The 17,547-nt window shown below is 32.7% G+C and overlaps 1 protein-coding gene across 4 annotated transcripts in view; it reads left to right on the plus strand.

The window, feature by feature from the left end:
• Positions 1-5,209: 5,209 nt before the first annotated feature.
• Positions 5,210-17,547, plus strand: part of LOC129803748 (patronin) — a 41,429-nt gene continuing 29,091 nt past the window's right edge. For all 4 annotated transcript variants that reach the window (XM_055850519.1, XM_055850521.1, XM_055850522.1 and 1 more), the window contains exons 1-3: positions 5,210-5,285; positions 5,481-5,541; positions 11,116-11,427. In XM_055850519.1, the coding sequence (XP_055706494.1) occupies positions 5,500-5,541; positions 11,116-11,427 (354 nt within the window). In that variant the 5' untranslated portion in view covers positions 5,210-5,285; positions 5,481-5,499. The remainder of the gene's footprint in view (positions 5,286-5,480; positions 5,542-11,115; positions 11,428-17,547) is intronic.

A 17,547-nucleotide genomic window follows, 5' to 3' on the forward strand; every position in this document is an offset into this window, starting at 1 on the left:
ACCGAAATGTCATCCGAATTAGAGAGAAATTCGGGCGACAAATTTTTGAAATGCAACGATTTTTTATTCATCTTCACACTCATTAAATTTTCTTACTCATATTTATAGTAAATGTCATAAAAATCCCTTAATAATGCAAAATCACATCATAACTAAGGCAATACCAATGCAAATTTAAGCATATTTCCTTCATTTAATTACTAAGATCGAACTTGAAAAATGTCAACAAACTGTTTTCAAATTTAACTGCTGTCCGAATTAAAAAGTATCCCGATCTTAAAAGAGCCGAATTAACGAGAGTCTACTGTAATAATTTTCCAAAACAGAAAGTTTGCCTCTGTAAACTAATGACCAGCGCACAATAACTTTTTTTTGTAAACATGTTTTTAAAATTTCCTATTAGAATGAGCGAGATGACTAGATTTAGATCTCGCTTACTCTCACTGAAATGCCAAAAACATGTTTACAAAACAAAAGTTATTGTGCGTCGGGCATAATAATTTCCAAAACATAGAAAATTTCCGAGCCTAAACTGATATATCGGCGATATCAAACAATATTAATTAATTGATAAAATGCAAGAGAGACGACACTTGTTCATCTGCGTTCGGTATAAATCTATTGTATCCATTGTATCAAAAAATACTCGCTCTCCAGACATCCGACTGTCCAACAATAAACATCAATAGTTAAGTGCACTTCCAAAAGACTATATTTTTCCATCGCCAAATTATAAAAAATAATAATAATTTCCCAAAAAAAAATTCTTGCTCTAGCAAATGAAACTAGTAAATTTGCTAGAATTTTGACCAGGACCCCGTCTCCAATCTTTAATTGTCTGAAGTTTATAAGAAAATGCTCTTTTTACACTCAAGGTTATACTTCGGGAGAGTAACTTTAAAAGTTTACTATTTCAGTGCTCGTTTATAACTGTAAAGATCTAAAGACTAATTTTGAAGTAAGTAAAACGCTTGATATCGACTGTTTTCGTCCCTGCCCCAGCAAGCACAAAATGCTAATAGATTTCAATTTAGCTGAAAACATATGAATTTTCAGCTGAATTTTGCTAACTTATTATACAACTTGCCTGGCAGTGCTATAATTTCCATATATTTGGTATGTACTTTTTGTTCGAGAACTGCTAACCAGCCAGCATGTTTTTGCTGATCGATTCAGCTTTCAGCGATAAAAACAACATTGCTTTTTTCTTAAGCTCTATGTCCGCTGGGAGGATTTTCTCCAAGCATTTTATTTCGCCCAGTATTTCGATTTTATAATAAAAATATTTTTTTTTGCATAATTTTTTATTTTTAAGCTGAATGAAGTCCTATTTTTAGAGATTATCTCATTATTGTGAAAAATTTAAGATTTGGATCATTCAAATTATTTTTTTGTAATTTGTTGAACAAAATAGTGCAAGTAACCAAAGAGGAAAGTACTCTACCTTCAGACGACTCGAGCTTCGAACATCTCCTTTTTTCAATATTTTTTTTTTTAAATTAATTTGACTCATAGTCCTACTCGTCCTACTTATGCCTCAAATTTTCTGAAAGGGGTCATATGGGTCAAATCCATTAAGAACATATAGAAAAAATTGAGTTGTCCGAAGCTTCAGTCGTTCGAAGGTAGCGCGTTTCCTATTGATTTTTAATCATCCATCTTTTTACGTATCGAACAATTGTTTTTGTATCGCCAAGAACGTCAATTATGACCACCGCAAAACTTTATTGAATAATTTGATTTGATTGAGAACAATATAGGGGAAAGGCTCATAATTTTGTCCAGTTTCTTATTTTGGACACTTTGTGGATAAAATTGGATACTAAAAATAAATTGATTAAAATGATGGATTTTTATTCCAATATTTGATGAATAATGAATTTTATCGAAATATTTGTTCTTTTTGGAAGATTTTGACACTAAATACATTAAATTTTGAATATGATTTGAGTTGAAATTGCATTGTTGAAAATTCAGTGTGAGCAATTGCTTACGAGAAATATGACAGAACTTCGTGTTTACTTCAGTCGTATTTAGCTGTGGTGAAGGACTAACAATGTTTCCTCGCTTTTCTTGAGTGATATTATTGAATACTCATTGAATATTGTGTTGATTCACGCTAGTGGTGATTTGTACATTTGATCTGAAGTGAGATTTGCCTTGTGAATTAAATTTTTCGTGTGAAAAATGGGAAATGTTTTAAGACATTTACCAGTGAGGTGATGGCTCTTATTTTGGACAGGTGTTTTTCTCACGAAATTTCGTGAAATTTTAGCTTTTGTGATGACTAGGTTGGACAAATGTCTGGAGAAACAAATGAGCATCATCTCTACGAAAGAGATGTAGCGAGAAATGCCCTGAAAGGCTCCCGGAAAGGTCAGGGAATGAGCGAATCCGCACGTACTTGGAGTACCGAAGTCAACTCACTTTAATGAATGATATGGAAAGTTTCCGGGCTTCTTATGACATTCTACGTTTCCCTTACATGAACAGGAAGAGGACTTGGTAAGATTGGTTCATCAAATGAAGAACAATGGGCATCCTATTGAGGCGGATTAGCTGTCCAAATTTACAGCCAAGTTGGACAAATTAATAAACAAGTTGTCCAAAATAAGAGCCAAAGTCACCTCTACATATCAATTCATTTTTAAACGTATTAAAACTAATTTTAATAAAAATAAGACGATAAATAGCTTGCTAAGTTTCTAAACAACCATTCTGAAAAGAGAGTAACAAGAAATGTCAATTAGTATTGAAAATATCGCACTTCAAACTTGGAACTTCGATGCTTATAAGCAGAGTGTCCAAAATTATGAGCCCTTACCCTATTTAAAAAATAGTAATCTTAATTAACTTTTTCTTGCTAACATTAACTTTTTCCAATAGGTCAATTACAAAAAGAAATAAAAGGCGCACCAGTAAGACTTCCGTTTCTTTCAGGCATAAATCAAAATTGGAATCATTTAATTTTAATCCTTATTAATTTAATAAATTATTTGAAAATGCAAGTGTTGTTTTTCTTAATTTTTATCAAAATGGGGGTAAAACGGGTAAAATGTGAAATTTTGAAAACCAATCTGTGTAGGGTAAGTGTGCCAAATTCCGGCCAGCTTGCAATTTCGGTCACCTTTTTTATTCCTCGAATTTCCATGAATTTTTAGTTTTTACATACTCTAGAGGAGATTATACAATGCAGAAGAATAAAAAAAATGTAGCTTCGACATACGAAATGATGTGAAAAAGGCATTGGAAGAATTCCTAAGGCCAAGGAACTATGAGAATGAAGGTGGCCGAAATAGGGCACCAAACCTATGTCTACATTTTTATTCATTTTAAAATGTATCAAGAATGATTTTCAGAGAAAATAAAGACGATAAACTGTCTAGGGGGAGGCTTTGATGTTTCGCATACAAAAATGATGTCCAAGTTAAGTAATTTTTTCTGACTACAACACGAACCGTATCAATTCACCAACTATGCCAAAAAAACCTCTTACTTACTAGGTTCAAAATCCTATCTCACAAAATCCTGGGAAATCCTCACATTTTTCTCTAGAAGAAAATGAAAATTGAATGGCGATTTGTCCGATAGTTCAATCAAGTTTCTATTTTCGCATATAATTTACATCACTCAAAAACGTCCCATTTTCACCGTAAATTTTGCACCCGACATTAAAAGTTACACATCATTGTTTAGACGGAACTCTAGTCTATCTGATTAAATAGTTTATGTGAGGAATAATATCTTTTAATATTACTTTTATGAAGATTTGTAAAAGGCATAATTTTATACACTGAGGAATCCATTTTCTTTCTTTGATTTTCAAATTCCATGAAAATGTCACTTTGGCAACCCCAAAATGTATGTGGAAATTTGAAGGTTATGTTGCATCTTGACGTCCGCAACACACAAGGGAGGTTATGTTAGAACATTAAAATTATAGTGTTGCCAGATTCACTATGCGATACATAATAACCCGGCCGGAACAAACTCGGAGTTATAACATATTTCCATGATACTAGTCTGACAAAAATTTGAGTCCGATTTGTATTATATTTTTCATTTAAAAATATATGATATTCGTACTCTGTAATTGTCCGAGATATGTTCCACTCATTCTACAGTGTCTCTGATATGTTCCACTGCCACAATAACATCGAAAATAAATGTGCAATATTTTTACTATTTTGCAAAGATTTATACGAAAAGAGGCATAAAAGTAGCCAATGAAGCTTAAGAATTACGTTTCCTGTAAGAAAATGGCCTCATCAGATGATAAAATTAATAATTGTGATTCACACGTACACGGCAGTCACACCAATACTAATGCTGGCAAAAAGTCTCTTCCACTAGTAAAACGACACAGTCTTTTATATGGAGGGTAGGCCTACAATCGGCCTACTATCCCGACTATAGTAGGCCTACTCTACCTAATTAATATATAATATTTATCTAATATTGTATAACATTTGTTCCGGCCGGGAATTCTTAATATCCGATCGATGAATATGGGTCAAGTTTGCGAATTTTTTTCCACCCACAAAAACGGCCTTCTTCATTCCAAGAGGTTTTTATACAAATTTAAACCCTAATAACCCCTGTACATCCTGTGATAGTAGTTTTCCAAAAAAAGTGATAAAAATTGTGCAAAATTGTACAAAATATTACACATTAAAATTACAGTTTTGCACCTGTTTTTAATTTTTGTTTCCTGAAACTAGGAAAAAAGAAATAGACACCCAATTTTTTCAGGAGAGGTGGGATTTAAGAGTAGCTATTAAAATATATAGCCATATGTGAGATTCATAAAGGAATACGGAAGAAATACGAAGTGTTTGATGGTAGCGTATATGCGAAACATCAAAGCTTCCCCCTACTCTACAAGGTTCTAAGCAATACTCCTTAAGTAGAAGGAATAAAAAAATCAATTTCTCTTAAAGATATTACATTTCAAACTCGAGACTTTGGCGCTTGCATGCAACTATGCCGAAATTTGGCACACTTACCCTATAGTTATATTTTTTTATTAACGAAAATTAAATAAACGTTAAATAATAAAATCTTTCAGAAAATATTGTTTTCGAAATATTAGTAGCCGTTAAAAAAAACAAGCAAAGTATATTGCACATTTGCAAGGTTTCCAAATATTTTCTACCAAAACTTCCACTGTTCTCCGCACGATGTCTCTGATGCTGAGGTCTTACGTCAGTTCCAGAAATGTCATTCAATGGTGGAGTGAAGTGCAGCAACTGTGTGAAATTTTGCTAAAAAACAGCATTTTTCTGGTATATCCCACTTGAATTCCAATTGCAATTCCTTCCTGAATAGCCAATTGACCCACCCCAGCAGTAAACGTGGTCCTCTGCGTCGTGCAAAGGGGCAAAAAGTGTGTGTGTTTTCTGTGCATGGGGAGTTGGTGGATTGGCGAGGAAAAAGATGGAGAACTAATAAAATTTTTCCACTAATATTGTGTGATTCAGGTTCGTGTTGGTGCAGAAAATGGATAAAAACTTCGATGGAGACTCTGTGCTCAATGTCCAGGTACGATTTACCATTCTTCAGGGGGTGAAATAGAAGATGGGAAGGGATTCTGTGTCCGGAAGATGACAGTCACCTCGATGGGGGTCATTTTCTCTGATGCTTTTCATCGTGCCACTGAGATTTCTTGTTTATCTCATCCTCTAGCCCACGCACACATTGACAGACAGGGCTAAGTGTGCCGAGAGAACCCCACGGGGGTGCATAGTTAGGAAAGTCGCTTCTGGAGAAAGTTCCACTCTCTCAAGTTCATTCACTCGCAAGTCAATGATGAGCCCTTTCCGGACATGCATAATCACTTGCCGGCAACAAGTCCGTGGAAAACCCTCGATTTTTCTCCTCTAGCTCTCTCTCTCTCTGTTTACGCTTCACCGGCAGAACAGTTTTGGCTTATCAATCACACATTCCACTGATATCAAAAACTTTTTGTGACGCTCTCTTGAGACTCTCCCTTGGTCACCGGCCTACTTACACTTTTCTCAATTTCTGTAAAAGTTACACTTCACACAATGTTTTCAAGTCCACCTTGAGGTGGAATTCCTCAAGAGTAATAGGATCTCTTTGTCCATATTTCTACTATTTATTCCTTGTTTATAGAATCAATCAATTTTAAATAATAATTCTGCTCAATTAGACAACGGAGTGGTATTGAGGTCATTGACTTATGTGCGACCTTGAGAAATATACTGAGATTCTTAACTGTATGGGCCGGCAATTCACTTTTCTAGTATCTCAGCTTTAGGAGGTTTGGAAATAACTCTTTAAGTTTTAATATACTTCCTAGAAACCCAAGGTAGCAGGACGAAAGCTAGTTCCGCTTTTGAAGCATAAATTCTAATATACAAAAATAGATTTTTTCAATTCTCAGAACAGTTTATCGTGCAAGTTTTGAGCTAATATTTTCAGCGGTGTTCAGTTTGAATAGTGGTGCTATTCCAATGAAAAATGTTTTTTTTTTGTTTTTAGCACTTTACTGTTCTCAAGTGCTTCTGCATTATCGACTGTTCTTTGTGTTGGTTCCTATCATGACTATTCCGTGGTTTTAAAATATTTGGCGAACGCGCTGAGCAGAACTATCGAGATAAGAACTAGTACAAATAAAAGACGATTATGCAGAAGAACTTAAGAACAGTAATGTGCTAAAAAAAAATATTTTCATTTTTCATTGGAAAGCAGGATAAAGGGCTAGCTCACAAGTTTGAATCTCTTTCACCCACAAGAGATTTTATGCTATTATTCAAGATATTTTAATTGAATTCCTTTGGGTACCTCTGTGTTTAATATTTAGACCAAAAACTCGAACTTTGTGTAAAAAAAATCTGTAGAATTTTCCTTTGCGAGAAGGCTTATGGTACTATTTCAATCAAAAATGAACATGCTTTTTTTACTACATGACTGTTCTCAAGTGCTACCGCATTACCGACTTTTGTTTTCGTTGATCCCAGTTTCGTCTATTTTGCCCAGTCCCAGTCACAATAAAAAGGGACATGTTTTTTTAGCACATGACTGTCCTCAAGTGTTTCTATATAATTAACTTTTCTTTGTGTTGATTCTTGTCACGACTGTGATTTTGAAACGCGACAAGGATTGAGGAAAACAATCGTGACAGTAGTCTACACAAAGAAAAGTCGATAATGCAGAAGCACTTGTGAACAGTAAAGTGCTTCTACACAATTTTTTTTGTTTTGGTTTCTGTCACTACAGTTTCATACTTTTAGAACACGCCAATGACTGGAAAAAGCAGTCGAGCCAGGAACCAACTCACAGGAAAGTCAATAATGGTACTATTCCAATAAAAACGAACTTTTTTTTTTAAACTTCCCTGTGCTCAAGTGCTTCTACATCGGGTTTCTTTTGTATGTTGGTTGCTGTCATGACTTTTAGAATGTTTTAGACCACAGAGCGAGGACTGAGGAAAACAGTTGAGACAGGAATCTACACAAAGAAAAGTTGATAATACAGAAGTACTTGAGAACAGTCATGTCCTAAAAAAAAAGTTCAATAAGAGAAAGATCTTCCCCTTTTTATTTTTCATTGGAATAGCACCATAATTCGATTTATGATTCATTGCATTTTTGAAGGGATATTTTTAAGGATATCTGGATTTCCATTAAAATTCTATTAAGATAAAGTAAATCTTTGATTAAATAAATCCACTAACGTAAATTTATTTTTCTTATCTGTAATTAAAGGTAACAATTGATAAATTTATCAATAGACAAAGTTGATTGTCTACAAATCAGAAAAAAATGGACTTTTGTGTATGCTTAATTCGCAAAAGTGTTAAAAATTGTGTGCTTTTGAGCATTACAACATCCAATTGGAGTTTGGGTGTAAGGAGAGTGAGATTGGAGATCCAGAAGATGAGGGGTAAATGGCGAAGAAGCCACCCACGTGCTTCAAGTCACCAATTCCCACTTAATTCTCAGTCTGATCTCACGGCAAATCGGCTTCTGCAATACTTTAGCTCTCTCTCTTTCGTGCTTTTGATGCTCTTATTTATTCCAAATAGTCACGGAGGTGATAGAAAATGATCAGTGAAAATGTTGGCTCGTTGAGTAAATAAATTAGAAATGTTTGCTGTCTCAATCTTCCACTACATAAGAGTCCAATGAGATTAATATTCTAATAATGATTGTCATATGAATTTTTAAAAGTTTATTGTATTTTTCTTGGGCTTCATCTGTGGAGACAGTTTAAACTTAAAATTGTTTTGGTCTGCACAGAGGGCAAATTAATCGAAATACTAACTCAGGGTTTTCAGTGGACTCTACTAAATTTAATCTTTCGCAATAATCAAATTTTTGAAACCTTTTTTTTCGGAAATTATTTTCACAATTGCAATTTCTCATCATATTTTTTAAATTATTTTTTTTGTTGTAGTTTAATACATGTAGAGGAGGGTGGGGTAGTTCACGGATGCATTAGAATAAGTGTTTTTAGGACGAAAAATAATTATTTAGAAATTGTCCTGTATATTTTTAGATAGTCAATACTCAAAAGAAACTACGAGAGCGTAAGTTAGTTTGAATATGGTTTATATTCGTTTAACAAAAATAAGTTCCGAAAAAAGCTCAGCTGCGTGAAACAGCCCCTCATTGCTTCAGTCCTGAGACTTAGCAATGTGGCTTATCTGCTCTAATTAAATTAAAAAAAAAAACGATTTTTTATTTTGTAATTCAGGAAACCCCTTAAGAAAGAAGGGGCGTTACCTATTCTTTTAGTTCTTTTAGTCATTAAAATAGTGGCTTTGAATTATTCATTTTGGATACTAGAACCGAAGATTATTATTTGCAAAATAATGTATAGGGGAAAGCTCGCTACCTTCGGACGATTTATGCTTCGAACAATTCATTTTTTTTTCAATGTGTTATACTCCCTCCGTTCTGAAATAAGTCGTACGTTTGGGAAAAATTCTTGTTTCAAAATAAGTCATACGTTTTGGAAAAAAATTGGGATTAAAGGAGAGTTTGTTGGTAAATGTTTTGTGTATCAACAATTATCTCTTGTAAGGAACTATTGCTAATGTCTAGTACTAAAATTGGGGTCCAGTCTTGATGGTAAGTTGAGGAACGAATGTCTTATTTTTTGAGTTTTATTTTCAATCTAAAATAGGTGTAGAATGGTGAGAGATACAGACTTGGGACCATCGGGGGACCCCCCTATAAGTTGACCCTGGGACCATAATATGTCCTTTATTTTGCCCCCACCCTTCCCCTTCCCCTCCAAAATTATGTTTTTGGATTGCTCGAGAACACGTCGTGCGATTTCTTTTTTTCAATTCTGGATATGTTTTAGAGAAACATATAAATGATCCCAGGGTCAACTTATGGGGGGTCCGCTAAAGGTCCCAAGTCCCTATCTCTCATCATTTTGCATCCAGATATTCGAACACATAAAAAAATGATATTCTTTTTATTGCTCATTCTGCAAAATTTGAGATATAAAAAATGTCATAACGGTAATAACTGTTGAGTTCTACTTGTGCCTACTAAAAATTTAGAACAAATTCTAGCCTAATGTTAATCACAGTCCATCTTGTAGTGATTAACTATCTACCGGAGCTTTTAAAAAAAAAAAAAACGCGAAAAATGGACAACTTCAACGTATCGATTCCTCAACTTACCATCGTTATAGGATCCCCATATTATCCCTGAACATGGAGGATAGTTCATACATAAGATATTTATAAATAACAAAAACATTCTCTGAAACCATTCCTTAATCCCTAATTTTTCGCCAAATGTACGACTTATTTCGGAACGGAGGGAGTATAGGGTAAGGGCTCATAATTTTGACCACTCTGCTGATAAGCATCGATCTTCCAAGTTTGAAGTGTGATATTTTCAATACTAATTGACATTTCTTGTTACTCTCTTTTCAGAAGGGTTGTTTAGAAACTTAGCAAGCTATTTATCATCTCATTTTTATTAAAATTAGTTTTAATACGTTTAAAAATGAATTGATAAGTAGAGGTGACCTTGGCTCTTATTTTGGAAAACTTGTTTATTAATTTGGCCAACTTGGCTGTAAATTTGGACAGCTAATCCGCCTCAATAGGATGCCCATTGTTCTTCATTTGATGAACCAATCTTACCAAGTCCTCTTCCTGTTCATGTAAGGGAACCGTAGAATGTCACAGAAGCCCGGAAACTTTCCATATCATTCATTAAAGTGAGTTGACTTCGATACTCCAAGTACGTGCGGATTCGCTCATTCCCTGACCTTTCCGGGAGCCTTTCAAGGCATTTCTCGCTACATCTCTTTCGTAGAGATGATGCTCCTTTGTTTCTCCAGGCATTTGTCCAACCTGGTTATCACAAAAGCTAAAACTTCACGAAATTTCGTGAGAAAAACACCTGTCCAAAATAAGGAGTATCACTTCACCGGTAAATGTCTTGGAAAATTTCCCATTTTTCACACGAAAAATCTCATTCACAAGGCAAATCTCACTTCAGGTCAAATGCACAAGTCACCACTAACGTGAATCAACACAATTTTCAATGAATATTCAATAATATCACTCAAAAAAAGCGAAGAAATTGTTAGTACTTCACCACAGCTAAATAAGACTGATGTATAAACAAGAAGTTCTGTCATATTTCTCGTAAGCAATTGCTCACACTGAATTTTCAACAAAGCAATTTTAACTCAAATCATATTCAAAATTTAACGTATTTAGTGTCAAAATGTTCCGAAAAGAACAAATATTTAGATAGACTTCATTATTCATCAAATATTGGAATAAAAATCCATCATTTTAATCAATTTATTTTTAGTGTCCAATTTTATCCTCAAAGTGTCCAAAATAAGAAACTGGACAAAATTATGAGCCTTTCCCCTATAAATTTAGCCTATTATAATATTATATTTTATTAGCTAGTTCAATGCTCCAAATTTCCTTAAAAAAATCATAGGTCAAATCCATAAGTAACATAGAGAAAAAAATTGAATTGTCCGAAGCTTGGGTCGTTCGAAGGAAGCGCGCTTTCCCCTAATATATTCTTTTCATATATTTTTTTGTTAAATTTCCTTTGTAATAATGCATTATAATTTTATGTGGTGTTTTTTTTTCAGGCAAAGCAGAAGGCATCGGTGAAGTGGCTACTGTCGAAGGCGTACAACAATCAAGTTCCAGTGCATCTGAAGGAGCCCTTCTATCGTGATATTTCGGGCATTGAGCAGCTCAAGCCACAGATTGTCATTGGATTGGGCAATGCATCCCTCTACTGTCAGACACTGTCGAATTTGTACTCAGATCCCAACTATCAGAACCTCAATCATGGCACAATTCTGCAGATTCTTATCAGAAAGTGTGTCCTGCAACCCGATAATTCCGATACTCCGCTTACAGAGACGATTCTCATTCAGACAAATCCACTCAAGACGGTGAGTCGCATAATATAATCAATTATTCTCTTTGTTCAACTTTTTCCCAGCAATACCACCAAAAAAAAAATAGCCCACCCATTTTTTTCCTGGTTACGTGAAATTTACACCCTCTTTCTTGTTTTGTGACATTTTATTGCGTGTCTCATTCACATTTACTTTCTACCACAATACACTCTTATTTTATGATACGCATTTTAGGTAAACAATTTTTCAGTGACTTTTCTTCCGCGTGGGAGGAAAGTTTCAGAGAAATTCCCAAAAAGTCAATCCATACCGATGCATGGGATATGTGCAAGAAATGATTTAAGGATCGCGTGCATTTTTTTTTTCAGTAAAAAAAATTAATTATTGCATAGTAATGACACTGTCGGGTACTTAAATTTTTATAGTTCGCACTAATGTGCACATTTTTACACATGAACATTATACTTTGATGTTTGTGGGAGGCTCAAAATCTGACAGAAACTGTTTTTCTCTGATAAATGAGGAAGTTCTTTGAGAGATTTTTCTTTGTGATAATGTTATTCAGAAATACTTTGAAGAAATATTTATTTAAAATGGGGTAAACGGGGAAATGGATATTTTTTCAAGAAAGGCAGACGTTGTTATATAACTTTTTTTTAAAGAAAATCTTGTTGATTTTTGAAAATTAGTATTTAGGTTCTTCCCGTTCCTAGTTTTAAGTCACACCGTTTTTTTTTTATTATTTAACCCTTTAAGGACGATTGGGACACCGGTGTCCCATAAAGAAAATAATTTTTCCTAACTAAGGTAAAGTGCCCTCAAGTCGACCGGTTCCTCAATTCGACCGATAGAGTTATTTATTCAATTTATTTATATTTGCACTAATATTTGGCGTATAATTTAACATTAATAGGTCAATTATTCCATAAATAAATACGAATCAATGACAATTTTATAGAAATCCACCATCAAACATTCAAATATTGACCACTGGTCGAGTGGAGGAACCGGTCGACTCGTGGGCATTTTACCTTACCCAAAGTTATTTTCTTTTAATATTTGTACGTAATTGTAAAGTAGAAAGTTGAAGGAATCTAGGATATTTTTTGCAAGTATCTAGCTATTTGCTATATAGTAAATATTAAAGCTCAAAAGTGGAGAATTTTGAAATTTTTACATTCATACATGATTTTAATTATTTCCTGTATGGTAAAGTGGTACAAGTTGGACAGTGGTACAAGTTGGACAATGGTACAATTTGGACAGGGCTTTTTGTCTTTATAAATTTAGTACTTCATTTTTATTTGTATATTTTAATTGCTTTAGTTTTATAATTTGGTTCCTTATGCTTAAAAACAAATTTTGTACTGTATTTATCAAGAAAAAAACCATGTCCAACTTGTACCAGCGAATTGTCCAACTTGTAACACTAATTCCAAATTATATCACTTTACCCTACTCTAAATTTTTTCAAAGCAAAACCCTTTTAAGAATAAAAACTACAATACCTACTTATACTTAATATTTTTCATTAAAGTGAAAATTATCATTCATTGGTATAGTAATAAAAATTAATTATATATTTTTTGGCTCTTTTTGTCCTTATCGTCCATAAAGGTACAAAATACACCGAATCTGATTCTGTTGCATTTTCTAAGGTTAGATGTAAGACTTTTTTTCGGTCAGAAAAAAAAACATCTCGTACTTAAAGAGTTAAGAAGGTTACCTTAATTACAAGGCCAAAAATGAGCTGTTTTTCGCGATTTTTTTTTGGAGGAGCGAACAATTAAGCTTCATGAAATATTATATTTTTTCAATAAAATAATGTGTAGTTTATTGGACCGCCTTGTTGCGGCACTCCTTAATTGGCGGGAAATCTATATTTTAAAGCTGGTTTAGAGCTGAGAAAAATATCTAAAAATATATTAATTTTCTCATATTTCATATTTAAACAATCTTAAGAAAACCTAAAGAAAATCTTGAAGTTGAAACTGCTTTTAAGTGTTTTTTTTTAAATTGCATTTTTAGAATAAAATTTTGGCTTTAACATGCTTTAAAAGATAAAAAAATAGGTTTACAACAATTTTTGGTAGTTCAAATAGAAGAGAATTTAATTTTGAAATTCGTTTTAAGAAACGCACTTCAAGAACGATCTTTTGCAGTATCTTCGAAAATACTTCGAAATGGTTTCGGAAGTTTTCTATGCGATTTTATTAGATAGTTTATCTTATCTATTTAAGCAATTTAAAATATAGATTTTTGTTGACTTTGTAATTAGGTAAATCCCCTTAATAGGAGCATAATATGATACTCATAGGGCAATGCACACCCACAAACTGAATTGTGCATTGAATAAGAAGGCTGTGTTTTTAAAATATAAGCCACACCTTCTTCAGGTTCTAATTCTTCTTTGAAAAGAATAAAAAGAACATTTTTCATTAGTGTATTTTATAAACCAGAAGAATATCGTGAAATCGATCTTTAATTCATGATTTTTTAATGAATTTTTCGGGATAAAATATTGACTTCAACATGCTGTATAAAAAAAGATCTTCAATAATTGTTTTAGTTCAAATAGAAGAGAATATATTTTTAAAGAGAATAAACTTTTATATCTTTTAATCGGTTTATATCGTTTATATGTTTATGAGACAAAATCACAAGAATTGAGAAGTGGAATAAATAAGTTTTAAAGCCACCGTATCTTCAAAACTTCGAATTAGTTTCAAATTTGTTTTGGAATAGTCTTATAGATAGTTTTTCTCTCGTTTTAAACAATAAAAAACGATTTTTACCTTCTAATTTAGGAAACCCTCTTGAATCCTTCGAGACCGCAGAATATTCAGTAAGTCAATTTGACGATTTTTTGATGAAAAATATCTTATATAAATGTGTCTACACAATGGGAACAATTTTCGTCAAAAATTGCTTTTTTGAAGGAAATTGCCTACAGCACCGCAGGGGGAAAAGTGAAAATTCTGTCAAAAATGCAATTTTTGACGAAAATATCTCCCAATATGTAGAGGCCTTAAGGTCCTACAAAAAATATTCTAAATTTGGACATCTTTATTACTTTGTAATCGCTTACAAGAAATGGATTTTTATCGGTTCCAAATACTTAAGAAATTGTTTTTCCCAGAATGTCTATATTTTTCTTTGGGTACTAATGCCTCTACACACTAGAAAAATTTATGTCCATATTGAAGCGAATTGCCTACACTGAGAAAAAAAGAGGCTGCGATTAACTTTTTTTCGTCATAACTTTAACACTTTTTAGGTGTAAAAATATATCAACATTTTTTTTTATGTTAATTTTACACCTTTTATGGGTAAAATCAACATGAAAGAAGGGTAACTTTAACCCATAATACACCTAAAAAGGGTAATATTTACACCGTTTTCGGATCAATACTGCAGGGTAAAATTAACATTTCCGGAATGTTATTTTAACTTTTTCGGATTTCTCTCAGTGTATGTTTGTGTAGGAAAACCTCTTTAATATGGACATAAATTTCGCTAGTGTGTAGAGGCCACTAGAGTCCCAAAGCATGCAAGAGTTAAAGGAAAGAAAGGGGGTGTGACCTAATTTTTTAGTCATTCAAATAATAGCCAGATACTAAATAGCAGGATTATTTTTTATTATTTGTCACAAGCATTATTATTGTTTTTTTTTCCAATTTTGCAAAGCATCAATATCTGTCCAAAAACTGCTCAGATGGCAATTTGAATTTGAGAATTAATCACAAAGATCCAATAATTTACGACAAATCTTTCGAATGTTGAACTTTCTATACAGTTATTTTTCATCTTCTTCAACGCCTATAAAAATACTTCCTGCTGCGGAGACAAATGAAAAAAAGAACTAATATTGAGAATTGAGGTCAAATAATCGAATAAAAAACATAATTTATTATATTTCAATGAGGTAATTTTGTCCTTTTTTATTTACTTGCAAATTTTCCTTGGCATTTAGAAAACTTGTCGAAGAGCTAATAAAGAGTGTTTAAGTCACAATTTTTCTTACATAATTTACTTACCAACTTCATTATTTAATATTATCGACAAATTACTTTTTTTTTTAGTAAAGTGCAAATTATTTTCAATTACCACATACAGTACATTCGATTGCATTTTTCAAATAGCATTTTTTATAGTAGCTTTACAAGCTGCATTGCTTTTGGGTTAGGAAAAAAATAAAATAAAAATAGCTTTTGATTGGCCAAATATGACACTTTTATGCATTGACTATTATCCGATATATCCAAGAATTAATATTCATATGTCCAATTGACCTAATGTGAGCTGATATAATTGTACTCAATTATACTCTATTGCATTTAATTTGCTTCATGGATTTATTCACATGTAATAAATTTTCTCGGCGAGACGTAAAGTGTGAAAGTTTGTATTTTTCTTTCGTTTATCTTGTTGAATTTGATGTTTTATTTGAAATAATTCAAGACCACTTCAGATGAGCATATAACGTTACAATAAAAATCTCTTGTTCTATATGGAGGTAGTAGTATGCTACTTCCTGAAAGGGCGTGGCTTAAAATTATTCTAAGTCACGCCTCTTAAATGGTTTATGAGGCTTAAAACCTCTTTGATTTAAAAATTTGATCCATTTACCCTAAAAGCTCTATGAAAACCAATTATAAATTTTCATAGATTTTAGATAATAAATAATTATCTTGTTAGGAAAGAGAAAAATTTGCTACTGCCTTGCCTCTTCGGAAGTTCTTCTAACTTATTTGCAATCTTTCAATACTACTGGAAAAATTCTAAAATTAGTTATAGGCCTAAGGTGTCAAATTTTCCTAACACAGAGGGAAAAGTGTGTAAGATGTGAAAATGCTAGTGAAACATGGCAAAGCACTTTTTTTGTTGTTTTTATTAATTAAATATTCACTCATTATTTCTATTTTTTTCCGTCTCTTTCATCTTTTTGACTAGTATTATGTAAGAGACTAAAAATATAAATAGTCAAATATTACGTGCCTCATCTTTTCCACCTTTACATTCAAAGGAAGATTTTCAGCTTATTTACCTCTTCTAAATACAAATCCAATTTGGAAATTTACAGCTGAAAGATGCAAACAAGACCAAACAGACACTTTTGTGCTTATTCACACCATTTTTACTGGATTTTTTTTTCGGTGATGAATGGAAAGAGGAAGAAGACTAAGGGAACGAAGAAAAAAGTATGAATGAAGAAATTTGTAAATGAGAGTGAGAAAATGGCTGTTTAGATCGAGCACGATAACATTCTCAAATTAAGATTGATTTCCTCCTTAACTTGACTTTGCCTTCAATGAGACATTGACTCACGGAGAGTTTGATTTTATTGAAGAAGAAGGGCAGAAAGAGAGAAGAAAGTTTGTTTAGCATGAAGAAAATGACTTGAGGAAATATTTGGTGTCAGTTTTGTTTAACATTTTGTGGGTAGAGTTGAATAGAGGTTACCGGAAAATATTCCAAGATAAAGATTTGGGATGAATTTCTATAAAAATGATTTAAAAAAATTCATTTTTATTAGTTTTTATTAGATAATACTGTATTATGAATGGATAATAAATTTTCAAATTCAATTGATATCGATGAACTTTTTTTCCTTTTGATAAAACGACTGTTTTGTGTTTATCCCAGGGGGGGTCGGTTTCCTATACTTCCAATGCTTTAGAAATGGAACCTCAATTTTCTATATACCTCTCACTCACTTGTTTGGAAAAGAATAGCAAATGAGGGAGTGAGACAAACAATAGCAATTTTCGATGGAAGAAAGAATCTTGATTTTCGGACTCTAATGCAACTTAAAATCAAATGTACTCGGGCAACTTTTGTTTAAATAGGGTAAAGATCATATTTCATTGAAAAGATATGATGAGAAAAGAAAGATAATCGTGTAAAAACGAAAAAACCAATCTGTAAATAATGCCCGAAATGACATTTCAAGAGAGTCGAAAGAGAGAAAGTGGGTGGGGGAGAGACCTTCACGGGAAATATGTGATTCGCTCAAAATTATTACTGGAAAATTAACTCAGGTCAAAGTTAATGCAATTTTAGATCTATTGTGTTAATTTGGTTGAGGTGTTATTTCTTAAAATAAATTAAAAAATCAAAGAGAGTGCAAAAATTCTCTCGCGAATCTCTCAA

The sequence above is a fragment of the Phlebotomus papatasi genome, chromosome 2, assembly GCF_024763615.1.
Source record: "Phlebotomus papatasi isolate M1 chromosome 2, Ppap_2.1, whole genome shotgun sequence".
Classification (NCBI taxonomy): Eukaryota; Metazoa; Arthropoda; class Insecta; order Diptera; family Psychodidae; genus Phlebotomus; species Phlebotomus papatasi.